Below are 27602 nucleotides of genomic sequence, written 5' to 3' on the forward strand. Positions count from 1 at the left end.
TAATGAAAATTATACCATTCATGTATTAATTATATGGGTTTTTCTTACATGAGCCAACAAATGCTATTAATTACAAGAGCCAACGAATGGTAGATGGAAAATCCATATAATTTGTAAAAAATCAGATGAGGTTTTCCTTACAAGAAGATCCAATAAATTGACTCATTACAAATATAATAATGCAATGCAAGAGCAAAAGAATATGAACAGGATATACGATATTTTGTACACAAGTGAAGAATTTCTCCCAAGGAAAATCCATATATTCATGATCGTGGATCCGCATCAGCTTCAAATGAATATGCTGAATAATCAGTTACTCCTGTGCCCAACAGCATTTTAGATAAGACGATACAGAAATCCCTACTTTTGGGCACTTCCATTTACTGAAAATCTTCCTTCAGGTTTCAATGCTTGAATTGATCATATGCTACTCACTCAAAACAATGGCATATATATGTATACATATAGGCAGCACTAGAAGAAAAGCTTTACCTGGAGTGATAATGATGATGCCTTTCTGTTGTCATTTCTTTTAGCTGCATAATTTGAACTCATCTGAAAATATACATATATATGAGCTGGCAGAAGAGGGCATGGGCATTTATGTATGTATATACCTTTCGAAGTGCTCATCAAACTCATTCTGATCGGTTCAAAAATAATAACTTGAACAAACATTTAGAAGATGATCGATGATGAACCAGAATATTCAAACATCCATGGTTTCTTTTTCTCAACGTTTCTGCATTCTAGTAGTATTTGACTTCCTTGGTCTTCGACTATCTTCTCTATCATCAAACCCATCTAATAAAGAGCTTCCTCCAGGTATACCGCGTGGCGGTGTTAGAAAACCGGTCGATCTCGTCGGGTACAATGTGCTGAAAACTTCATTAGATGAACGCGGTGATGATGGAGCACTAAGAGATGGTTGCTTACCAGATGAAGAAGGAATAGGTTCTATATCAATGTCCTATAAAGAAACAAGAAAAATATTATCAACATTAAATGATCAAATAAGTTTATCACAAAAATACCCTCTGTAAGACACCTAACAATGGATGATGGGGTATATATGTACATACTAAGGCCTCTAGTGCAGCAAAAGCATGAACTACATCCTCAACATGATTGTTTTCAATTTGAAGAAAAGGATGTTCCAGAAGTTCCAATGCTGATGGGCGATTGGCGGGATCTTTCTCCAGACAAAGTTCAACAAAAGATTGTCCTTCAGAAGATAAACCAACAGGAGCAGGTGGCAACTCTCCTCTCGTAACCTTGAACATCGCCACTACCTGGATATATTTTTTGCATAAAAAATAAATGGTCAGAAAAATGTATAAATGCACGTGCATTAGACAACAATCTTGATGCAGCAAGATTGTTAGCATCACAACTGTAAAAAAGGATGTAAAAGAATGATTTTAAATTCTTATTGTGGTTTTCTACTTATATGGGAGTTATTATTTATGTGGATGAAGAACTACTAATAAAGAGAGATGTTGTGACATCTATGAAAGGCCAAGACGAACTATTAGATGAAATCAACTGTTTGAAACTAATCTTGACATCATAACAATATAAATAATAAATAATTTACGTGTTGAGAATCAAGCTCAACTTGTGTGAACATGTGCTTGTGAAGAAAAGGACAATGTATCAAACAGTGTGCTCACACACTTTATTGTAATGCGTGTAGTTGTCGACTGTGTGAGAGCACACTTTATTGTAATCCGTGTAGTTGTCGAGTGTTAGTGTGGTCAAAGAATATTAGATATTCTTATGACAAAATCGTCCTCAAGTGGATATCTTGGTTAGATTCCACCAACACATTTAATAGGGCAGTCCCTTGAGGACTTGTATATAAAACCCCCTTTGGCCATTCAGTTTAGTCGATGGTTTTTAGATAATTAATATAGCTCTCTTAAGTGCATAAGCTGTCATCCCCCTACTGTGTGTTTTCTTATTTTTCTGGTTATTCTCTGTAATTCCTTCTCTTGCTTATACATTCACTCCCTCACACACACACACACACTACACTTCTGAATACTAAACTCTACTAGAGCTAGATTCTTTACATGGTATCAGAGCGTGAGGGTTAGAGATCCTTCACTGAGCTCTACCATTGAAACTGTGTGAGCAGCTAGACACGCTGTTTTAAAACCTGCTATCGTCGCTGCAGTTTTGCACAGCAAGAGGCTCGCCTTAACAGGATCATACGAATCAAGCTAAATCAGAAAAATGAATGCACAGATGGGTAGCGCACTTCCAACAGAGAAGTTGGACAGGCACAACTACACATCTTGGGAAAATAAGATGCAGCAGTACTTAGTTGGGCAAGGGTATTGGAGTTATATCGAGAGAGCTTAGGAAACAGCCCCTGATACTACAAGTCCCAACTACCCCACATGGCAGCAAGGCACCAGTAGGGTAATGTATTGTTTGGCAACATGTGTGCAAGATCACATGTTAAGCTATATTCGAGATGCGAAAGCCCCAACAGAAGCATGGAAAAACTTGAAGAAGATTTTCGCGGCTTCAACCACAGCGAGAAAACTTCAACTCCGGCAGGAGTTGAACAATATTCAGCAGGGGGATATGTCCGTGACGGACTATACCCTCCGGATCAAAGACTTATGCGATTCACTTGGCTCCATCAATGTCGCAGTTAATGATGACGAGATGGTGCATATCTGTCTTGGCGGCCTTGCACAAAAATATGGCTCATTTCGAACTGCCATAACAACAAGGGAGAACCCCCCAAGCTTTTTCGACTTGCAATCCATGCTAATGGTTGAGGAGAACCATACACGGTCGAAAAGCACAGCATCTGATGGGCAGATGCTATATACACATGATGATCTCAGTCGAGGTCACAGTCGTGGTCGTGGAAATCGGGGGAGGAATGGCCAAGGAAGAGGTGGACGGGGTCCACAACAGTTTAATTCAAGGCAGCAAGAAGGTCGAAACAGCTGAGGGAATTCCGGTAGAAAGGGGAGCTTCCACCAGCCTGCATCAACAAGGCAGAACCAGCAAACCGAGTGCTGATATTGTGGAAAGCCTGGCCACTTTGAAGCTGAGTGTCGGAAGAAGAAGAATGACTCAGGTGCCTCACCCAGGCAGCAAACAAACTATGTTGTGATGGCTGACCTAGAAAACAAAGCGCCGATGTTTGTTATGCGACACCGGGCGAATAGCATGATAACAAGTGTTTCCCAACCTGATGATGTATGGTTTGTGGACTCAGGTGCCTCAAATCACATGACAAGTCATCAAGAATGGTTCATGAATTTGAGGGAACCCGAGAGACCCGGCGTGGTGGAGACCGGTGATGACTCCACACACATGATTGAGCACATTGGAGATGTGACCCTTAACAATCACAACAACAAGGGCTACATGAAGGATGTATTGCATGTCCCGACAATCACAAAGAATTTGGTCTCGGTTGGCCAAATTATCGAACAAGGAATGCAAGTGTGATTCATCCAGGAAGGTTGCTTCATCGAGGATAAAAGCCAACTTATCGCTCATGCAAGAAGAGAAGGTCGCATGTTTATTCTTGATGCGACGGAGGTGAACACAGCAATGGGGCTACATGAAGGATGTATTGCTTGTCCCGACAATCACAAAGAATTTGGTCTCGGTTGGCCAAATTGTCGAACAAGGAATGCAAGTGTGATTCAACCAGGAAGGTTGCTTCATCGAGGATAAAGGCCAACTTATCGCTCATGCAAGCAGAGAAGGTCGCATGTTTATTCTTGATGCGACGGAGGTGAACACAGCAATGTATGCCAAGGGACTCAAGGCGGAGTCTGATATTGAGTTGTGGCACAAAAGGGTTGGCCATGTAAACCTCGGTAAACTCCGATCAATACAAACAAAAGGGGCTGTGCACGGATTGCCACAATTTACTTCGAAACATCCTAATAATGTATGTGAGGCGTGCCAACTAGGCAAGTAACATAGGCATCCATTCCTAAGCGAAAGAAATGTGAGTAAAGACTTGCTGGACGTCATCCACTCAGATGTATGGGGCCCAGCTCAGACAACGACAATCGGTGCGTGTAGGTACTTCGTTACCTTCATTGACGACTATTCGCGGCATACCTGGATATGCCCGATGAAGTCGAAAAGTGAGGTCTTCTCCCACTTTCTCAAGTTAAAGAATTGCGTGGAAAATTAGACGAATCGCAAAATTCGATGCTTACGGTCTGATGGTGGCCAAGAATACTTCTCAACCGAGTTCAAGGCCTTTCTAGAAGAGAAGGGGATTCGCCGGGAATTCTCTTGCTAGTACACACCACACCAAAACGGTGTTGCTGAGCGGAAGAATCGCACAATTCTTGAGATGGCCCGCACCATGCTGCATGAGAAGAACATGCCCAAGATCTATTGGGCAAAGGCAGCAGTTACGGCTGTGTATCTCATCAATATGTGCACAACCGAGGGTGTCCATGACATCACCCCTCACGACAAGTATTTTGGGACAAAGCCAGACCTTTCGCACTTGAAGGTTTTTGGCAGCATTGCATTTGTGCATGTCCCCGATGAGAAGCTGAGAAAGCTTGACCCAAAATCAGAGAAGATGATCCTCGTTGGTTACTCACTTGAGCAAAAGCGTTACAAGTGTTTTAAGCCCATCACTCGACAGTCACGAGTAAGCCGAGATGTGGTATTTGATGAGGTGACATCATGGTATGGCCCAACATCAGTGACCCCCACCGTGCTCGAAACAAGCAGATCTGGAGCAGATTCTCAGAGTGAAGAAGAAGAGATGCTAACGACCATTATGGGTGGAGAACCAACAAAGAGTCTGTCCACACTCCAGTTGACTGAACCTAAGGTGTCATCCAGCAGTCAAAGTCTTGCATAGCATGAAGAAACCTCTGATGTGCTGTCACCTTTGTGCTACACCCGTAGAAAGAAGGAAAAGGGCAAGATGCCTGAGCAAGAGGCCAAGGACATGACATCCAGTGAAGACTCAGATCATTCACCCCGATCAGTCCACAGCAAGTATGAAAGGAAGAAGGCCCCGGAAGTGACCAAAGGAAAACTCCGTCAATCGAACCGACAAAAGAGACCGATAGTTAGGTTCGGGTAAAATGAGTACATGGCCCACCACTATGCATTCATGATGAAGGTCGCAGCAGACCAAGAACCCGAGACTTACAAAGAAGCTGCCCAAGATCCTCGGTGGATCGAGGCAATGACGGAGGAGATGCGCGCGTTGTTTGACAACGATACTTGGGATTTAGTCCCATCTTCTGAAATCAAGAAAAAGCCAATTGGTTGCCGCTGGGTGTTCAAGATAAAGCATAATACGGATGGCACGGTCAATAGGTTCAAAGCTCAGCTAGTCGCCAAAGGGTATGCTCAAACCCAGGGCATAGACTATGAGGAGACATTTGCCCCGGTGGCAAAAATGACCACTGTGAGGAAGTAATTGCTCTCGCAGCAGCGAAAGGATGACACTTGCATCAAATGGATGTGAAGAACGCATTCCTCCAAGGTGAGCTCGAGGAGGAAGTTTACATGATGCAACCACCTGGCTTCGAATCAAACAAACATCCACATGCAGTTTGCCGATTGAAGAAGCCGCTCTATGGACTGAAGCAATCCCCAAGAGCACGGCATTCAAAGATCACATCATATCTTCACAACATTGGCTTCCAAATGTCAAAATCTGATAACTCATATGTTCAGAACAATCCCAAAAGCCCCATCTTCTTAATCTTGTATGTCGATGACCTTGTCATCGGTGAAGAAAGCCTCCCCAAGACACAAAAGATTAAAAAGCTGCTTTTGCACAAGTTCGAGATGAAGGATCTGAATGACTTACATTATTTTCTCGCCATCGAGGTCATTCAAACTCCAGAAGGGTTCCTAGTCTCACAACGACACTATGTGTGGAACTTGCTCTACATTTTTGGAATGACCGAGTGTACGTCCATCTCAACACCCCTTGATCAAAATATGAAACTAACAGCAGATTCTGGAAAATTCTGTGAGCCGACACAGTATCGCCAAATAATTGGGAGTCTTATCTACTTAACTATCACCCGACCAGACCTCAGCTATCCGGTCGGGGTTCTTAGCCAGTTTATGGAAACCCCCCGCGACACTCACATGGATTGTGCTAAGCGAGTGTTACATTATATTAGTGGAACACTTGATTATGGTATCTTCTATAAACGTGGAGCACCACTTCGACTTTATTTTGATTTGTTCTCAAAGATGAGAAAAAACTTAAGATGTAATCTCTTATTTGGTCTTATAGGCCATTTTGGCCTCTTAAAAGACGTTAATCTCTCTCTCTCTCTCTCTCTCTCTCTCTCTCTCTCTCTCTCTCTAGAGCTAAAGCCCTTATCATCCGCTTCATGGACATTGACAAGAAAAAAGCTTTCCTCTCTAAAAGAAAGGCACTCAAGGGTGAAAAGATATACTTAGATGACGATCTCACTCCAGCCCAAGTGGCACACTGCAAAGAAAACATGCCACGAGTGCTTGATGCAAGAAAGGAAGGTAAATGGGTTGTATATAGAGACGGCAAGGTCATTATTACAGAGAAGAGAACCGCATGACGATATATGGCCTATGAGACCCTACACATGACCATATGGAATTGCAACAGCTCTCTACGGACAGATGTCGGATATTTTGAAGATACATTGAAAAACACAGATATTGCTATGTATACAGAGACTCACCAATGTATGGCTAGCAAACTCCCCGAGGTCCAAGGATACAGATGGGAGTCAATATGTCGCCCCCAACCTCGGACACGAGGAAGCACTAGAGGTTCGGAAGGAGTGGCTATGCTATACAAAGAGGAGCTCCATGGTAGAGTGCATGTTGTACATAAGGATGTGGATGCACGCTACATGTGGATATGCATAAAAAGAGGGGATCTTAGGGAGCTATATATTGCAATTTGCTACTTTCCACCTGCCTATTCAAGGTTTGCACCTCTAGGTGAATCTCCATATCTATCACTATATGATGATATCATAAGATTTGCTACTATGGGGGATATAATACTATTAGGAGATTTTAATGCATGAACCAAGGATGCACAAACAACTATATTTAACACCGACGAGGCTGTCTATGGAGAAGTTATGGTGGAAGAGGTTGGTCTAAAAAAGCTCAAGATATGAGTGCTATAACTGAATATGGAAAACACTTTCTAGCCTTGGGAAGCGCGCATGGACTTGTGATATATAATGGCTTGTCACAATGGCCTGGATCAGATGCTTTGACATGTTGGAACCCAAAAGGGGGTGCAAGCACAGTCGATTATCTAATGGGATCTCCATCTCTTATACCTGAAATAAAAGTGTTCACTATATCGGGAAGACCTATTGGCTTGGCAGCTGATCATGCATATCTACGCTTTGAGGTAAAGGATGGATGCACAAAGGATGTATATGCTAAGGACTACTAGACCGTGGTTTTCCCATTGTTCCTATGTACTCGATCTTGATCTAGCAATGTCGATCTTGCCAATCCAAAATTTCGAGCTTCAAAACTTCTGGGCTTTGGAAAGTCTTCCTCTAACTTGCCGGGTCAAGTCGGATTAGATGTGCCGGCCTTACATTGCCAATGCCGGTCTCACTCTTCCTCTTGTATGGTGCTGATTCTCCATGTTTTCCTTCGTCTTTGTACTTTTACTCTCCCCCAAGCTCAGCATATCGAGTGGTCTAAGGCCTAGATCCACTGAGAATTGTCGTAGCTTGTCGAGATCTAGCGCCTTCGTGAAAATATCAACCACTTGCATGTTGATGCCAACGTATTGGAGGTCAATGTCGCCGCCCAATATATGCTCACGGATGTAATGATAGTGCACCTCTATGTGCTTAGTCCGGGCTTGAAACACCGGATTCTTTGCAAGCTGGATGCTGCTGAGATTATCGCAATGGATTAGTATTGGCTTGTTCACCAATTCGTTGAAGTCTTTCAGCAGTCTTTTAAGCCATACAGCTTCGCAAGCAGCTACTGTTGCGGCCCTATACTCCGCCTCAGTGCTCGATAGAGCGACTGTTGGTTGTTTCTTGCTGCTCCAAGAGATTGCTCCACTACCGAGTGAAAACATAAATCCCGAAGTGGATCGCCTATCAGATGCATTGCCCGCCCAATCAGCATCCGTGAAGCCTTCGAGTCGAAGTGGTGCTCCACGTTTATAGAAATACCGTAATCAAGTGTTCCACTAATATAACGTAACACTCGCTTAGCACAATCCATGTGAGTGTCGTGGGGGGTTTCCATGAACTGGCTAAGAACCCCGACCGGATAGCTGAGGTTTGGTCAGGTGATGGTTAAGTAAATAAGACTCCTAATTATTTGGCGATACTATGTCGGCTCACAGAATTTTCCAGAATCTGTTGTTAGGTTCATATTTCGATCAAAGGGTGTCAAGATGGACTTACACTCGGTCATTCCGAACTTTTAGAGCAAGTTCAACACATAGTGTCGTTGTGAAACTAGGAACCCTTCTGGAGTTTGAATGACCTCGATGGCGAGAAAATAATGTAAGTCATTCAAATCCTTCAACTCGAACTTCTGTAAAAGCAGCTTTTTAATCTTTTGTATCTCGGTGAGGCTTTCTCCACCGATGACAAGGTCATCGACATACAAGATTAAGAAGATGGGGCTTTTGGGATTGTTCTGAACATACAACGAATTATCAGATTTTGACATCCGGAAGCCAATGTCATGAAGATATGATGTGATCTTTGAATCCCATGCTCTTGGGGATTGCTTCAGTCCATAGAGCGGCTTCTTCAATCGGCAAACTGCATGTGGATGTTTGTTTGATTCGAAGCCAGGTGGTTGCATCATGTAAACTTCCCCCTCGAGCTCACCTTAGAGGAATGCGTTCTTCACATCCATTTGATGCAAGTGCCACCCTTTCGCTGCTGCGAGTGCAATTACCGTCCTCACGGTAGTCATTTTCGCCACCGGGGCAAATGTTTCCTCATAGTCTATGCCATGGGTTTGAGCATACCCTTTGGCAACTAGCCAAGCCTTGAAGCGATTGACCATGCCATCTGTATTATACTTTATCTTGAACACCCAGCGGCAACCAATTGGCTATTTCTTGATTTCAGAGGATGGGACTAAATCCCAAGTATCGTTGTCAAACAACGCGCGCATCTCCTCCGTCATTGCCTCGATCCACCGAGGATCTTGGGCAGCTTCTTTGTAAGTCTCGGGTTCTTGGTCTGTTGCGACCTTCATCATGAATACATAGTGGTGGGCCATGTACTCATTGTACCTGAACCTAACTATCGGGTTCTTTTGTCTGTTCGATTGACGGAGTTTTCCTTTGGTCACTTCCGGGGCCTTCTTCGTTTCATACTTGTTGTCGATCAATCGGGGTGAATGACCTGAGTCTTCACTGGATGTCATGTCCTTGGCCTCTTGCTCAGGCATCTTGCCCTTTTCCTTCTTTCTACGGGTGTAACACCAAGGTGACAGCACATCAGAGGTTTCTTCATGCTGTGCAAGACTCTGATTGCTGGATGACACCTCAGGTCCAGTCAGCTGGAGTGTGGGCAAACTCTCTGTTGGTTCTCCACCCATAATGGTCGTTAGCATCTCTTCTTCTTCACTCTGAGAATCTGCTCCAGATCTGCTTGTTTCGAGCACGGTGGGGGTCACTGATGTTGGGCCATACCATGATGTTACCTCATCAAATACCACATCTCAGCTTACTCGTGACTGTCGAGTGATGGGGTTAAAACACTTCTAACCCTTTTGCTCAAGTGAGTAACTAACGAGGATCATCTTCTCCGATTTTGGGTCAAGCTTTCTCAGCTTCTCATCGGGGACATGCACAAATGCAATGCTGCCAAAAACCTTCAAGTGCGAAAGGTTTGGCTTTGTCCCAAAATACTTCTCGTGAGGGGTGATGTCATGGACACCCTCGATCGTGCACCTATTGATGAGATACACAGCCGTAACTGCTGCCTTTGCCCAATAGATCTTGGGCATGTTCTTCTCATGCAGCATGGTGCGGGCCATCTCAAGAATTGTGCGATTCTACCGCTCAGCAACACCGTTTTGCTGTGGTGTGTACCAGCAAGAGAATTCCCGGCGAATCCCCTTCTCTTCTAGAAAGGCTTTGAACTCGGTTGAGAAGTATTCTTGGCCACCATCAGACCGTAAGCATCGAATCTTGCGATCCGTCTCATTTTCCACACGATTCTTTAACTTGAGAAAGTGGGAGAAGACCTCACTTTTCGACTTCATCAGGCATATCCAAGTATGCCGCGAATAGTCGTCAATGAAGGTAACGAAGTACCTACACCCACCGATTGTCGTTGTTTGAGCTGGGCCCCATACATCTGAGTGGATGACGTCCAACAAGCCTTTACTCACATTTCTTTCGCTTAGGAATGGATGCCTATGTTGCTTGCCTAGTTGGCACGCCTCACATACATTATCAGGATGTTTCAAAGTAAATTGTGGCAAACCATGCACAGCGCCTTTTGTTTGCATTGATCGGAGTTTACCGAGGTTTACATGGCCAACCCTTTTGTGCCACAACTCAATATCAGACTCAACCTTGAGTCCCTTTGCATACATTGCTATGTTCACCTCGGTCGCATCATGAATAAACATGCGACCTTCTCTTCTTGCATGAGCGATAAGTTGGCCCTTATCCTCGATGAAGCAACCTTCCTGGTTGAATCGTACTTGCATTCCTTGCTCGACATGTTGGCCAACCGAGACCAAATTCTTTGTGATTTTTGGGACATGCAGTACATCCTTCATGTAGCCCTTGTTGTCGTGATTGTTAAGGGCCACATCTCCGATGTGCTCAATCATGTGTGTGGAGTCATCACTGGTCTCCACCACGCCGGGTCTCTCGGTTTCCCACAAATTCATGAACCATTCTTGATGACTTGTCATGTGATTTGAGGCATTTGAGTCCACGAACCAGACATCATCAGGTTGGGAAACACTTGTTATCAGGCCTGATGTAGACTCATGATAACTCTCTGAGTTCTTCTCTCTGAGTTCTTCTCTTGCTTATACATTCACCCACGACTCCACTATCTTTGAAAGATTAAAATTATTTTTGCTGATTATAAAAGTCGTATGCCATTGTATGGCACTCTTATCACACCCAATGAGGGATATTTCTGAGGGCTGAATGAAGTTCTTTAGCAACTTATGTGTGTAATGTAAAGAATCTAGCTCTAGTAGAGTTTAGTATTCAGAAGCGTAGTGTGTGTGTGTGAGGGAGTGAATGTATAAGCAAGAGAAGAACTCAAAGAGAATAACCATTAAATAGTAAGAAAACACACAATAGGGGGATGACAGCTTATGCACTTAAGAGAGCTATATTAATTAACTAAAGATCATCAACTTAAACTAAATGGCCAAAGGGAGTTTTATATACAAGTCCTCAAGGGACTGCCCTATTAAATGTGTTGGTGGAATCTAACCAAGATATTCACTTGAGTACAATTTTGTCATAAGAATATCTAATATTCTTTGACCACACTAACACTCAACAACTATACGGATTACAATAAAGTGTGCTCACACACTTTTTCACACATCTTCATAAGCACATGTTCACACAAGTTGAGATTGATTCTCAACATGTAGCAACAGAGAGAGAGAGAGTGAGTGAGTGAGAGCTCAAGACAGAGATAATCAAACTGTATATTACATAAGACTTCCAACAATAACTAAGTTACAATGAGTTGGTTTATATACCAACTAAGCTAGGGCAAGTGCCCTTTCTGCTATTTACAAAACTAGCCTGGTATGTCCATGGGCTAGTGTGAACCTATTTCTATGGGAAGTTGAGTTCGATTCTCAACAATAAGAATATACATCCCTCTGGTTCCTTCTACGCCTACCACTTATAGTGGAGTTTTATATATCATATCACCAATGTGACTCTGGGAATATTCCTCTGGCTCCTTCTACACAGCAGTACTTATAGAGGTTTTTTTCACATCATAGCACTTATTCAAATACATTTCATGTAATTTTTTTAAAAAGAAGACAATTTTGTTAAGGTATACACACTCACTGGTTCAAATTCACACCACGGGGGTTTCCCTGTAGCCATTTCAATAACTGTGCACCCAAGGCTCCAAATGTCTACAGCATACTCATAGCCAGTATTTCTCTGCATTATTACCTGCAAATAAATCCATGGAATTCAACATTGAGAGTTATATGTCCACAATGAAAAGGTGTGAAACACACTCATATATCATTTGGCAAGTACTAATGCACACAAAGACCAATGAATTAGATTGAAAGACCAAACATTTTATTTTAAAATGGCTAGAACTAGCTCCACAAATCACAATTCTTTTTAATGGCCAATTTTATAGAAAACAATTCATCCAATAGTGGAGGTTAAAAACTGTATTTCAAAATCAGCTAATGAAACAGCCGCATCGAGCAATTCAGAACCCTATTAAATTGCATGGTAGCAAAATACTTTTGACACTTCTATCCTTCCTATTAAGAGCCATGTTTTTCTTCTTCTATCCATTCATTCTCAGCATGATTTCTCTGATTATAACTTGGAAGTTGAAGGATTTCTAAAATTCTTATATTAATAGTTTAGCATACCGTTTCCTAATTTCCCAGCCAAACATTGGTGAGAATCAGTTCTCTTTTCTCCTAATGGGATTGATTTTCATCTGCATTTTGATTTCTATCCAAAGTTCAAACTTCAATATGCACTGCGGATGCTTTTAATACATGTCCTCAAATTGAAAACATCCTTTTTCTGAATTCACATTATGTTGAACCTGAAATATAGAAAGACTCAAACGGCTTCATAATCTTTTTATCAAAGTCAGAGTAAGCATCTTTAAGACTGAACGAAATATCGAAAATGGCGTAGAAGTATTAAGTTCTCATGGTGAAAGAATAACCAAACCAATCCCTTCATCATAACCAAGCATATAGAAATATCAAAGAGAGTACTTTAGCAGAACAATTACCTCTGGAGCCATCCATAATGGGCTTCCTTTCATAGAGAATGGAATTCCTTGTTCTTTAATCTGCCGATAAAATGAAAATATAGTCATTAATAATGAGAAACCTATTGTCATACATCATGAGTATATATTTCTACTCAGTCTCAATTTTTTTGCATGCGTGTATCTTCCTATTCAGTTAAGAACATGCACTGAACATTTATTGTAAAACTCGAGGAAACCATAAATGGAACCCTCCCTGTGGATATTGTAATTGATGGAACTTGGAGCTTGATCAAAAGTGGGAATTTCCTCCCAATGTGTTTACTATATGACTTATGTGTTCCTACACTAATGCATGGAATGACATGAATCCACGATCTTCTAGCAATGAACTCCTCCCTGGCTTTCCAGAAAAATAGTTTAAAACACATGTTCCCTTTCCTTCCAAACTCTGAAATCATGCAAAAGCTTATGTAGTTGCACTGAACCTTTATTCCAACCTCCAATTGAAACTGCTAGTCTAATACAGAAAGAAAGAAGAACGAACGATATATTAATGTCTTTTAAAAGGTTAAATAAGATATTACACCTTAAAATGTTGTCTCATCTTTGAGAACAGCAAACCAAAATAGAAATAGAATAAGAACTAAAGAATCTCCTCATCTACACATGTAAGATGCTCAAATCAGATATATGGTGATTTTTTTTGTCTTCAAAAGATCTCTAGGATAGATCAATCCAGAATGGAGAGATGTCCAAAGCAAGGGAAGCACCTACTATGGCAGGAGATAATGGCCTTTATCTATTGATGACAAAAGTGATGATATCGTGGTCCACTAGGGTGAGGCCTACGTGCATGGCAAATTGTTATTGCCCGATCTATTGTAACCCCTTTGCAAGGTCCTGGTCGGAGCCCCATTTGTGTAGCATGAGTAGGAGTGATGGGCTAAAGAAAGTTGTGATGGTTCTTTGTTTATTAACATGAGTGATTGGATTTTTGTGCTTGAACAAAACTCTCCTTGTGTCTTAAGTTCTAGCAAGAAAAGCCACAAGCACTGTTGGTATTCATATTCCATTGCCTTGCATAGTGGGCCAAAGCCTTGCTTAAAAGAGGTAATGGCATTTCCCTCTTATTTCATGAAAAACAGAACAATAACATAGTTTTCTTCAGGTTCCACTTCATTTATGACACAATTGGCAAATCTTTCTTCTAGACGTATTTATGCATATCTTCCTACCTCAATCTCTAACTAATGTGAAGAAGTTTGCAGCTGCTTTATCACACTATGCAACATATAGGATAGATGTATGTCCATATAAGAGGGCCTGGTGATGACAATGTGTTTATGCCACCTCCTCGCCCTAGAAGTCTGATTCTAATCTTGTTGATGATACTTGAGTAGTGTCAAACACCACCACTTTAAGTTATCAATGTTCACCAACAAATCTTTGTGTACAAAAAATTACTTTAAAGCGTCCACATGTCATTAGCATGTCAGTATCGCTATCCTCACAAGCATGTCCCTGAACTCCCTACTTACATACCTCATCTATATAAAGGTTTATGAGTGTCACATGAGACTTTATTACTAAAGGGTGTAAACAATCAGTGGATTTCTATCACATTGCTTAACACTAAGCAAAAACAATCAATACAACTATATCCCCCTTGCTACCAAAGATTATACATGCTGCATTCAAAGGCCTTGTGACTGTAAGTAAATGCATCAAAAATGCTATAAACAATAGCTCTAAACAATTTGATTAGTAATTAAAAAAACAAACAAATAATAATAGCATAAAGTCTCTATATCATCTACACAGTTTGGGTGTTTTGGAACATATAATTTGAACTCACGTATTTAGCCAACCCAAAATCTGTCAACTTCACTGTTCCATCCTGATCCACAAGGATGTTAGCACACTTGATGTCCCTGGAAATTGACATTTCAAAAGAAACAAACCTTTGCAATAAGTTTAAACAAGGAATAACCAAGCAAACCTACTTACAATGCTAATTTAAAGATTTTCAATCATTTTCTGGACACCAACGCATGCAGAAGAGAGAAGCATAACAAGCATGGTGAATATCTCATCACAATGATGATAATCCGGATCAGATCCCATTCATTGTGTCTGGCTATGTGCCATCTTGAGAATTTTCTATCCTACTTTCCCACCTCGGACTAATATAACCTACTTTCCCATCCATAATGGTTGATGCATTCTTTGATATGCCTACCACAGCATGATAACCACTTTAGAGTTTATTTTCAGTAGTTTTATGTGCTATTCGATGTATAACTTTCAACCCATTCAGAGTGGGCAGCAGCACGACCTAAATGAGGCCAAATAAGGTTGCAATAGTAGGTGTGTGTCTAGTGAAGAAAAGCCACACGGAAGTAAGGCTGCAACAGTAGGTGCAAGTCTAATTTTGACGAAAAGAAGAAGAATCTATCACCATGGCGAGCGAAAATGTGAGCCTGGGTTGAGATGACCAAAGCTCCAAAAGCAATGCAAAAAATGTGTAAAAAAAATTTGAGGACAGTGCATCAAGGAGCTCCAAGAAGACGTGTATAATCCACCCATTGGTATCTGTGAAGTCAGTTTTTGTTCATAAGGAAAGACTGTTGCAAATATGTTAGTTGCTAAGATGTCTAACAAAAAAGAGCAATATGAAAGGATCAAGTATTAACGGAGGAAGGAACTTGAAGGGATATAAAGTTAGAGGCATTTTTCAAAAGTAGAAAAAGCAAAGAAAAAAGAAAAAAGCACGGCGTGGATATGAAGATTTAGGTAGAGAAAAAACTTCATAACTTTTTCATCTATATCCAAATTTGAAAAAAAAAGATTCATAAAAAAGCTGACAACAAGAGCTTTCCAAAAAAGTCTTGTATGACAAATTTGGGATGACAGAGGAGAAATAGTGATATAAAAAAAAACGCCCCACATGAACTCAAGAAAGATATATTAACGTCTTTTAAGGGCCAAAATGGCCTATAAGACCAAACAAGAGATTACATCTTAAGTGTTGTCTCGTCTTTGAGAACAACATATCAAAAAAATAAGTAAATCATACTCCGTAAATATAAAAGTATATAAGATAAAAAGAGACGAGGGAAACTAGTTTTCAGCACATGTGAGATTTCCAAGTTAGATATATTGTAGCTTTTGTCTTCCAAAGATCTCTAGCATAGGTCGATTCAGAATGGAGATATCTCCAAACCAAGGGAGGCACCTGCGATGGCGGGAAATAATGGCATTTATCTGTCGATGACAAGGGTGTCGAGGTCGTGATCCATGGAGCCGGGCCTACGTGCACGGCAAATTGCTATTGCCCGATCAATTGTAACCCCTTTGTTATGTCCTAGTAGAGAGCCCATTTGTGTATCCCTTGATGGACTTGTAGCATTAGTAGGAGTGATGGGGCTAAAGAAAGTTGTGATTGTTCTTTGTGGATGAGCTTGTGTGCCTGTATTCTACAACAACTTTTCCAGATGTCTCTTCAGCTCTAGCAAGAAAAGTCCTAGGGACCGTTGGTCCTCATATTCCATTACCTTGCATAGTGTTCCAAAGCCTTGTTTAAAGAGGTAATGGTATCTCCCTCTGATTTCATAAAAGACACTACAATGACAAACATAGTGTTCTTCGAATTCCACTCCTTGATGTGTCATGAACATCGACTTGAATGTGAACCTGAGGCCCTTGTATATATATTTCTCCTAGACAAACTTTAGACTTCAAACCTTTGTATAAAGAGCGGTATGTAAGACCTAGTATGTAAGACTCAGTATGTAAGACCCAATATGTAAGACTGAGTATGTAAGACTTGGCATGCAAGAATTAGTATGCTTGATATTCTAGTATGTAAGACTTGGCATGAGCATGCTTATCATGCATCACTACATGTATAAAAAGGGTTGATCTCCCTTGTTAACATCAAGGAGATCAACACCAGTCATGGAATAGATATTTTTACTCATTGTCATCAACTTCTCGATCTCCCTATATCATCAACTTCCCCATCTCTTTACCCCCAATTGTTCATCCATGACATGATGACACAATTGTCAAATTCTCTCGTCTAGAAGTAGTTGTGTTATTTGCCTACCTCAATCTGTAACTGATGTGATGAAGTTTGTAGCTACCCCATCACACTACGGAACGATAGGATAGATTTATGTCCATATAAGGTGGCATGATGATGAATCCATCATCCAACGTGTGTAAGAAGTGTGTCTTATAGTGGGCCATCTTTGTACCAAGTGGTATTTTGGGGCTGATCCATGTTATCTTGTTTTCCAAGTTAATAATATCAGTTCGAATCACTCTATTCTTTTCCACTTTGATCATATTTAGATGGGGACAGTCCAAGCTATATTGGAACGGGGGTAGTGCATTTATACTCATGCCATGTGACTCGAACCATTGCTGCATTTCAGCATACCAACAATGAATGTATCCATTTTCAGCCAGTTGTCTTGATGACATAAGTGCCAACCTTGGGTACCTTCGTTTAGGGAGCTCCCAGAGACGTTGGATAAATGTCACCGATTGGAACAATGCCTCGGTGATTATAGGTGCTGCTCTTATCTCTGCCCGGATTATATCGTGGGGCACCGAAGCTTTGCTCCTTATCATGCGGCAATCATTGACACTAAAGGTTTCTCTAAATCTTTCCATTAATTTGCCTTGTAAAGACTCGATCCCCATGATTCTACTCCATAGAGAAGAGTTGGTGTGATAAGTGTATCAAATAACCACAGCTTAGTTCGTGGCTCTTGGAACTGTAAATGTGCACATTGTCTCTCGAGAGCCCCAAGGGCTGTATACCCACGAGAAAGTCAAGCACAAGCAGCCTCCTATAAGGAGAACCTAGGCCCTGTAAATGTTACTCCTAGGTATGTGTAGGAGCATGTGTATTCCGACTTTTCCTCTCCCAAGAAGAATTCCGGTTCTGATCTTGTTACCCATGCTTGAGTGGTGTTAAACACCATCACTTTAGTTTTATCCATGTTGATTGACAAACCTTTGTCCGTACAAAAAAGTTTTTAAAGCATTTAGATGTCTTTGTAGTCCCTCCGGAGAGTCAGAAATCAGGACAATATCATCAACATATAGTAATATTTGTATAGTTGTACCTGGGAGACGTGCTTCCGAACCCCCAAATCTCGCTATGTAATGTGATACCTCATCTATATAGAGACCGAAGAGAGTGGGTGAAAATGGGTATCCTTGCCTTACTCAGATTGTGCTAGCCACTGCCTTTGACAAACCCTTGGAAGACCGAACTTTTCCTGACACGGATTCATAGAGTGCATAGATTCCCCATTGCATATTTGTAGGAACGCCAAGGGCTTCTAGCCGCTGCATAAGCCATGCACATGACACAGTGTCAAACGCTTTTCGGAAATCCACAAAGCAGCAATAAATCCTCTTATTATGGGCTCTACCCTCCTCAATAAGGGCCCGGAGGGTCAATATGTGATCCAAAGTTGTGAACCCCTTCCGAAAGCCTGCATGTCCAACTGAACAGCAGCCATTCCACTCTGCCCATGTACTCGTTTCTGATTCTAGAATGGAGCCATATAGTTTAGCCAAGTAATGGCCAATCATGATTGTCCTATAGTTGCTTGGCATCATGGGGTCTCCATTCTTGAGGATTGGCACAATGGTATGCTAGGTCCATCTAGTATTAAACCTTCACACATGGCTCAAGGATATTTAAAAGAAAAGAAAAGAAAAAAACAAGAATAATGTAACCAAAAACCTATAAATAGGAGGTAAATAGGAGGGTATTCTTAGTAATTGGGGGGAAGGAGGAAGAATAGAAAGTCTACAAGAAGTGAGAAGAGTCTTGGTAGAAGGAGGGAAGAAGGGAAGTCTTTTTTGGTGTAAAGTCATAGAAAGAAAAAATGTTCTATATAGTTGAGTTTTTAGTTGGAGTCTAAGAAGCTTGTAATGTCCCATAATGTTATAATATTTTGATTTGTTGATTTGTTGTTCTCAAAGACAAGACAACACTTAAGATGTAATCTCTTGTTTGGTCTTATAGGCCATTTTGGCCTCTTAATAGACGTTAATATATCTTTCTTTCTTTCTTTTCTCCTCTCTATCTTTTCTTTATCTCTCTTCCACAATTATCTCCCACCATCACAAGTGCTTCCCTCGCTTCGTAGACGTTTCCATTCTGGATCGACCTATGCTAGAGATCATTCGAAGACAAAAGATACAATATATCTAACTTGAGAATCTAACATGTGCCGAGAACCAGATTCCCGCATCTCTCTTTTTATCTTATATACTTTTATATTTACGGAGTATTACTTGCTTTTTTATTTTTATTTGTTGTTCTCAAAGACAAGACAACACTTTAGATGTAATCTCTTGTTTGGTCTTATAGGCCATTTTGGCCTCTTAAAAGACATTAATATTTCTTTCTTTCTTTCTTTCTTTCTTTCTTCATCAGTATCCACATTCATATATCAAAAATCTACCAAATCATATTTTGCTCACATTCTAAGAGCAGCCATATATCATAGAGACCTCTACAGTTTGATGTATGATGTTAAAGAAGATAATATAATGGATAGATGCAAGAAGAAAATGCTGAAACTTTGAAACAGAACCTGCTGGATAGTGGCTGAAATGAAATTTTAACACTCAGAAGAAACGAGGAAGACATGACCCCAAATATACAAATTTCATTACTACTTGCATGTGTGTGCATGTGTGCAGTCAATGGCCAGGATGGAATTCCAGAAGAAATGGTGAAACATGACCCAGAAAACATCTAGATACAAGTTCATATGTGCATGTGTGCATGTCCTTGTGTATTCATGCAGTACTATTGCTTAATTGCCATTTCTTGTAGTGGGAACCTTGTGATCCCTAAAGTGACTTCTAGGAGCTCCTACATCTGAGGAGAGGTTTGGCCTTGGGTGTAAAGTTTGCCAGGAACCATAAGCCTTTGTATCCATCTGAGCATAATGGTCTCAGTGAAGGCTAAGGAACTAGACAGCCAAACTTCTAGCTTTATCTCTTACCCATTCATTCCCATTAAGAGGATCATTTTCATTCCCATTAAGCTGCTTCCGCCTGAGGGACCTTTCATGATACTTCAACTGAAGCAAATTTCCATAGATAATTTGGTTTGGCGCTATTCCCAAGCCATTCATCCAGAGCAGCTCGTCCACACCATTTGGTCAGGGTTGGCGATAAGATCACACTGATAGAGAGATTTCTGGCTCTAGCTCAACGAGGTTTCGTGTTTTTGTTGCATCTAACCCATTATCTAGACTTGAACCTGATAATTCAGTGAAAGTGAATTTGAACCACTGACCCAAAATAGCTACATATATGGTGAGAAAAACATGTCACTCACTTAGCATAGACCGCATTGTGAGGGCACATTATGTACAATTTTTTGGAGAAACTCAGTATAATTATCTCCCTCCCCTAATTACCTAGTCAAAATATAAAGAAACTCTATTTAATTCCATTTCTCAATGGCCACAACTTTCTTGTCAAAGCACTTCTGTAATTGAAAGAGAATTCTGAGATTCGTGTGCATCATTAAGAGTTCAAAGTAATTATCATGACTTCAGCCAACCCAATAGGAGAGACTTGTTTCTCATGGGGCAGCTTTAAGAAACGTGCAGGGACGGCAAAGGAAATATAATAACCAGGGCTAATTCTGCATATATTGCTCCTGCAATTGCACACAATGTCATTGGAAAACAAATAGGTTGTACCAGGATAGGGTCCCGATGAATGGTTGGATAACTGAAGGCAAGATGTATCCCACGATGGCATCACTAAACCCCAAAGAAGGAGCGACCTTGAGTGGGAGGAAAGCTACTAGAGGCATTCCTTCTCCCAGCCTTCCAGGGATCCCATTCATTGCTGTAGGTTTCTTATACGACATTACTACAGTTTCTTTTCAAGTGGCTGTAACACAGCCTGGGGTACCAGCAGATTGCGGCCAATCTCAGTACTATTGGGGCACCTAATGTTATGCTGCTGCAGCGTGGCACCCATCACTAACTCGTAAGAGCGTGAAATATAACAAAAGCGTGGTTGGGGGCTAGTAAGAGATGTGGGTACCGGCAGATTGCAGCCAACCTCAGTAATATTAGGGTGCCTTATGTTATACTGCTGGAGGATGGAACTCATCGCTACCTTATAAGAGCAGGAGACTATAGCATGTCACTACCTCGTAAGATAATGATGTGCTACAATATGTGAGCCGGGATTGCCCATATATGGCAGCACATCATAATCTTATACTGCAAAGATCCAACCATTCCATAACTATGTCTACCCTATAAGAATGTAATTATAAGCATTAATCAGAAGGAAGAATACCTATGTACAGTTTTCCTGCTATGCAAAAATTGTAGACCTAGAAGAATTTGTCTTGTGTAGCGCTTAATTACTGGCTCCTCAAGCTTCTTAAACTCACTTAATAATTTGTATAGTGATCCTCCCGAAATGAGCTCCAAGTAAATGTATAAGCTATCACCCACCTGCATCCCAGTTAAACTAGGTTTGTGCTCATCTTAGGATGATTAAACAATTTCTATCGAACTCCTTGAAAGTAAACACAGAACTAAATTACCAGCTCACTTCCTTTATATTGCACTATGTTTGGATGAGAAAATGAGCTCAAAAATGCTATTTCCTGCAGAACAAAGATGCCACATTTTTAAGCATTTATATTACATTTACATTACAAATGTGATTTTGGCATGCTAAGCCATATATCAAATAATACATAAGAAAAATGGGCAATTAAATTTTCACCACATTGGAATAGTTTCCAAGTTCATATACTACACATCACCGTGTGCTTGTCAATTTATAGAGAAATATGCAATCAACTGGAATTCATGATATCTAATACAAAGAGTAGATGAAAGAATGAAAAAAAAATAGCAAAAAGGGGCGCCCATTTCATAGAGAAGCTAATCCATGATTACTAAAAGTTAGTGCGAACAGTCGGAAAATAGAATGCTGCAGCCTGGTATAATAAATAAAAGAAATACACCTGGGCGAGTTGCTTGGCAGAGTCTTTTGATTTGGGATCATCTCGGACAAATTCCACCTCTTTTATGGCACAAAATTCTCCTGTTTTGCTATAGGAAAACAAAGTAAAAAGCATTCAATATTTACACATATTACTTATATAGTAAATATCATAACCACAATAGTACCTGTGTATTCCTTTGTAAACTCTACCAAACGCCCCACTTCCAATTAAGCTTCCTTTCACCCATTTCCCATATGTCACGTCCAAATCTACCTTCCTTGGACTTTGAGGTATAGTTCCTCGTGGTGAGAGAGGAGGTGTTGCAGATAAATTAATTTTACGAGGTGAGAGAGGGGTTAATGATACATTGCTTGTTAGAGGACTCCGTGGTGATGGTGCAGGGGGTGCTGTAACAGTATTTGAAACAGAAATACGTGGTGAGAGAGAAGGGCTTAACGATACATTGATTGCAGGAAGAGGACTCCATGCTGAGATTGCAGGGGCTGAAATAGTGTTTGAAAGAGAAATACGAGGTGAAAGAGGAGGTTGGGGCAAAGGATATGCTGCAGGTATCATAGATGATGTAGAACCCCCACTATGAGGTGATTCAGATGAGATCTGAAAATCAGATCTGAATTCTGAATAGAAATGTTCGTTTCTCGATGTGTTATGCCTTGGACTTGGCTCTGGACTTTGTAATCTGCTATTGGATGCACTTCGATACTCATAGGCAGGCCTATTATCATGACTATGCCTACGACTTCGAATGTCTCCATCATCGTCTCTGCCATTTACAAATGGCACTTTAGCAGGAATATCAAGGCTTCTCCCATGCCTCATTTCATCAACACTTCCATCAGATTGACTATGTTTATCCATTGAAAAAAAAAGCAGACCATATCAGCGCAAACAATATACAATGTATGATCCACACAAATGAAAAATGCACTACAAATTAACACAACCTTAAAACAACTTAGATGTGCATTTATGGAAATGATCAATTTCTTTACAAATGCAAACACAGCCAGTCACACATCTGCCTGTATTTTTTATAATGTTCACCATATGGTTGCTTGGCATCTGAACATTATCACTAAATGTTCATTTATGGAAATGATCAATTTCTTTACAAATGCAAACACAGCCAGTCACACATCTGCCTGTATTTTTTATAATGTTCACCATATGGTTGCTTGGCATCTGAACATTATCACTAAATGACCAACTTCATATCTTCATTGTGTCACTCCAATTACATCAAGGGCAAATGCCCAAGAGGATATCTCAGATGTCAAACTTTGTTTAAATGTGAAAATGTATTTATGCATGATCACTGATAACATATATAGCACACTTTTTATTAGTAATACGTAGGAGACTGAAATCAGGCAAAGTTCACGAAAATAATTACATTCTAGGGACAAGGTAACCTTAACTAAAAGAAGTTTATGATCAAAAACACACAGAGGCTCTTCGATATCTTACTAGCTGAATATAGTTGCCATATAGCATACAGTCAAATATCTGGCCAATCAAAAAGAACATAAAAAGATAGCCAATGGCTGAAAATCCACAACCATGCCAAAAGAACTTCAGTGAAAAATTCTGTAAAGTAGGATGAGATTGTACTGACATATAAATTATTGGACAGTGTATGCTAGTGGACAATCCCAATGCAGATATGTCCTTTGGTGATTCCAGAATCCAGCAACGCATGTGTTTCCAGTTCCCTACTTTCTGGAACTGGAAACACATATGCAGATTTATTGCTGCTTTGTGAATTTTCAAAAAGCCTTTGAAACTGTGCTGTGTGCTCAGATTATGCAACGACTAGAAGCCCTCGATGTCCCTACAGATATGCAATGGGAAATCTATGCACTGTATGAATCTGCACCAGGAAAAGTGCAGTCTCCCAATGGTTTGTCAGAGGCAGTGGCTAGCACAATGAGAGTGAAACAATGAATCCCACGATCACCCACTCTCCTGAAGATGTTGGCTCTCTCTCTCTCTCCTGATCCTCTGCTCTCTCTCTCTCGCCTCTGCGTTGAACAATGGCCATATCTGTCTGCGTTTTCTGCAATGTCTGATCCTCTGAGTTGAACAATGGCAATGTTTGTCTGCATTTTCTGCAATGTCTGTCCTCTGCATTTTCTGCAATGTCTGATCCTCTGCGTTTTCTGCCAAGTAGGAATTCCTGGAATCTATATTGTCCCCTCTGCCCTCTGCATTTCATACCCTGTACCTGCTGTCCTAAGACATCATGGAGTTTAAATGGATGGAAAATGAAAATATGGATCTTAACATGCACAAAGAGGGTCCAGATCCATGGAAAACCCCAAGAAGATACCATAGACGAAAAGTGTATCAAATAGCAATGCTCTTGGAACTGAGAATGTGCACATTGTGTTCCAAGAACATCAAGGGTTGCATATCCACAAGAAAGTTGAGCACAAGTATCCTCCCATAAGGAGAACCGAGGCCCTATGAATGTTATTCCTAGGTACATGTAGGATTGTGTGTATGCACCTTTTCCTCTTCCAAGAAGAATTTTGATTCTGATCTTGTCAACCATGCTTGACAAGTGTCAACGGGAGAGATTACTTATGGGGTTGTCACTGTCCAACACCTCCGGTCAACCCAGCACAAAGCTCCTACATTGAGATGAGTAAGGAGTTGATTAATATGTCCCTAGGACGTGGTTTGGTAAAGTGTTCAGACATGTTTTCTCGAGTAGAATAATAATCCAATCCGATGTTCTCAGTAGTGACAAGGTCAAGAGCAAAATGGTACTGAACTTCAATGTGTTTAGTTCTACCTCGAAAGGAGGAATTGGGTGCTACTGCACGAGCACTTTGGCTATCAATGATAACTCAAATAGAAGTGGCCTGTGGAATTCTAGGTTGGATAAGTTTTCACCACATGTATCAAATAGGCACACTATTCAGCTTCTATGAATGAAGTGGAAACTGAAATTTGTTTCTTGGACGTCAACAGAATCAAACTTGAGCCAAGTAGAAAGTAACAGCCAGATGTAGACAGTCTTGGGTCAACATCTCCTGCCCAATCAACATCCAAGCAACCAATTAACTCAATGAATCCTCTGAATAAAAGACCATAGTCATTTGTGCTTGTTAAGTACTGGAGAACACGAATGGCTGACTATCAATGAACTTGGGATGGAGCATTTATAAATTAACTGAGAACACTCACATTGTAAGGCAGATCAGGTTTCGTGGGTAAGATAAATGAGGGGCCCAATCAGCCTACTTTACTTTGTACTATCTTCGAAAATGGAAGAACATTAGTCATGAAAAGCATGGATTTCTGTCAGCTGAACATCACTAAAATCCAAGAAAGAAAAAGAAATAAAGAGACAATCTTCTCATATCAAGCCATGGGAGCTTCTTTCAAGACAGATTAGGATTTCTTCAGCCTATAAATCACACCTTGCTGACCTAAAACCTCAAACCCAGGGGGCTGCTCCAAGTATACTTCTTCTATTAAATAAGCATTCATATTCCTATATGGCAGGAAAGCACTCTCCAGGTGTATGTTAAAATTATGTTAATTATTTGGAGTAGATCGGTTGCTTTATGTAGATTGAACAAGCGGTGTTGGTTGCCTAACATATAGGTTGAACATATGATTGAATTTTGAGGCTTAATTATGTTCCATATTATGGCAATTACTTGAATTTGAAGAGAGAATTATGTTTCTAACCTCTCCATTGGTTTCATATGACATTAATCAAGTTAAATTATGTTAGCTACTTATATTAGACAGCCTTCTTGGAAAGATTGCGCACAGATCGATCGCTTAACATATACATTTAATAAATAGTCTTGCTTAGGGTTAAGATTAAAATCATTATTTACTCAACCGACACTCTTAAGAGTGAAATGATGTACTTACTCTGTCTGGACACCACTCGATTGTTGTAGACTTGTAGGCAAAGAAGGCAACAAGAATCCATGGCCACTTCCAACACTCTGGGTCAAAGATTTTCTGAATCCATCCTTCTCATCGTAAGGAGGATTATGTCTTCGAACTGAAACAGGGGATGGAAGAGGGCAAGCTTGTAAAGAAGTCGGAAGAGCATAAGATCTCTCACTTCCACCAATAAGCTGATTCTCTTGTTCTATATATCTACGCTGACCCTCCTCTCTTCCTCTTCCAGTAATAGAACTATCTCCGCTATCTTCATGTCTAGGTTGACCATCATCTCTTCCTCCACCGAGGGTTATTGTTGACATATCATTTTGCAGATAATTTCTTCGGATTATCGGAGATCTAGTCAGCTGTGGCGGGCTCCTTGTAAAGGTATTAGTTCCATGTTCTCTTGTTGACCTATTGCTTCCACCTGAGGGTGTATCTTGGCTATGTAGAGACGTTTCTTCATCTTTCCTGATTTTCAGGCCTTTGAAGAATTTAGACATTGATATGATTGATAGCTTTGATTGTTATGCCTTTCTCTTCTCTATACAAGAAATGGGTTAGATTTGATTTGATGTCTTTCCTCTATGCATATTAGCAAAAGAAAAGAATTGAATTGATGGCATTTCTCTAAGTATACTAGCAAAATGCTTTATGGCATATCTTTCTCTTCTTTATACGAGAAGTGGTGGCTAGATTTTATTCTTTTCCCTCAGTAAACTAGTAAAAAAAAATGATTTGCTGCATTTACCTTCTCTGTAAAAGAAATAGGTAGCTTGATTTCATTGCTTTTCCTGTCCGTATGAAATTAAAAATAACTTTTCCCAAACGTTTATCTTCTTAATACAAGAAGTGGAGGGTTTGATTTGATGCCTTTTGCGGTATTCGCCCTCTGTGAAAGCGATCAGAAACCCTAATTCTTTTGGGCAGAAACGGAATTCAGTAACTCCATATCTGCAAATAAAGGCACAAAAGAGGGGTCTCTCTGTCTGTACTGTCTGGATGTAGATGATCATTGATGACGCAGGTTCCTGGATTTAGCGATAGGAACTGGGATAATGTATGTACATATGTGACTGCGGAGAAAGCCCATGACTCACTGACGATAGGTAAGAGAGTCCAGCACATACAAAATTTCTTAGTGTATAAAAGATATTTATTTATTTATTTATTTATTTATTGAGAGAGAGAGAGAGATTTCATCATCTTCTCATTATGCATATGACTCCTAGGAGTCGGCAACGGCTCGGTTCAAGCCTAAACGGTTTGGAGGCTCGGCTTGGTTCAGGCTTGAGCTTCATAAATTGGTTTGAGCTCCGTTTGACAAGATTCAAGTTGAACACCACCCAAATTTCATCTAGCATCTCATGATACATGCCTCACACATATGGCCACACCGCACCATCGAATCCATCTCACTGACCCCGATCACCACGCTTGACCCCTGGAGGATTCATCGATTTGATCGAAGGCCACCCACCTACATTACTTCGCTGATTGAACACACCCAATGCTCAAATCAAGCTATTCATTTTATACCTCCATAATAAAATAAAAATCCATGGCTTGTGAACTTTTTGGTTCCTCCTCACTATTGTCGTCGTCAATTATAACCAAAATCAAGTATAGCCTTAATGAAAATATTTAGATAATTAGATCTTGTGCATCGT

The 27602-nt window shown here is 40.6% G+C and overlaps 1 protein-coding gene across 2 annotated transcripts; it reads right to left on the bottom strand.

Moving 5' to 3' along the window:
* Positions 1-27011, bottom strand: LOC147869194 (uncharacterized). 2 transcript variants are annotated; one of them, XM_087327235.1, is made up of 10 exons: positions 25912-27011; positions 22181-22780; positions 22015-22102; positions 21586-21648; positions 21333-21493; positions 14824-14899; positions 12987-13046; positions 12056-12166; positions 1086-1295; positions 1-973 (listed from the first exon to the last, which is right to left on the bottom strand). In XM_087327235.1, exons 1-10 carry the CDS (start codon positions 26433-26435, stop codon positions 737-739), a joined length of 2130 nt encoding a protein of 709 aa, XP_087183361.1. In that variant the 5' UTR covers positions 26436-27011; the 3' UTR covers positions 1-736. The 2 variants fall into 2 exon arrangements, with proteins under 2 accessions (XP_087183361.1, XP_087183352.1); XM_087327226.1 differs by having other exon boundaries at positions 22181-22861.
* Between the last annotated feature and the right edge of the window lie 591 nt (positions 27012-27602).

This window comes from Azolla caroliniana, unplaced genomic scaffold (assembly GCF_043228905.1).
Source record: "Azolla caroliniana isolate FFs.n. ecotype wild unplaced genomic scaffold, voAzoCaro1.0.p SCAF_1, whole genome shotgun sequence".
Lineage (NCBI taxonomy): Eukaryota > Viridiplantae > Streptophyta > Polypodiopsida > Salviniales > Salviniaceae > Azolla > Azolla caroliniana.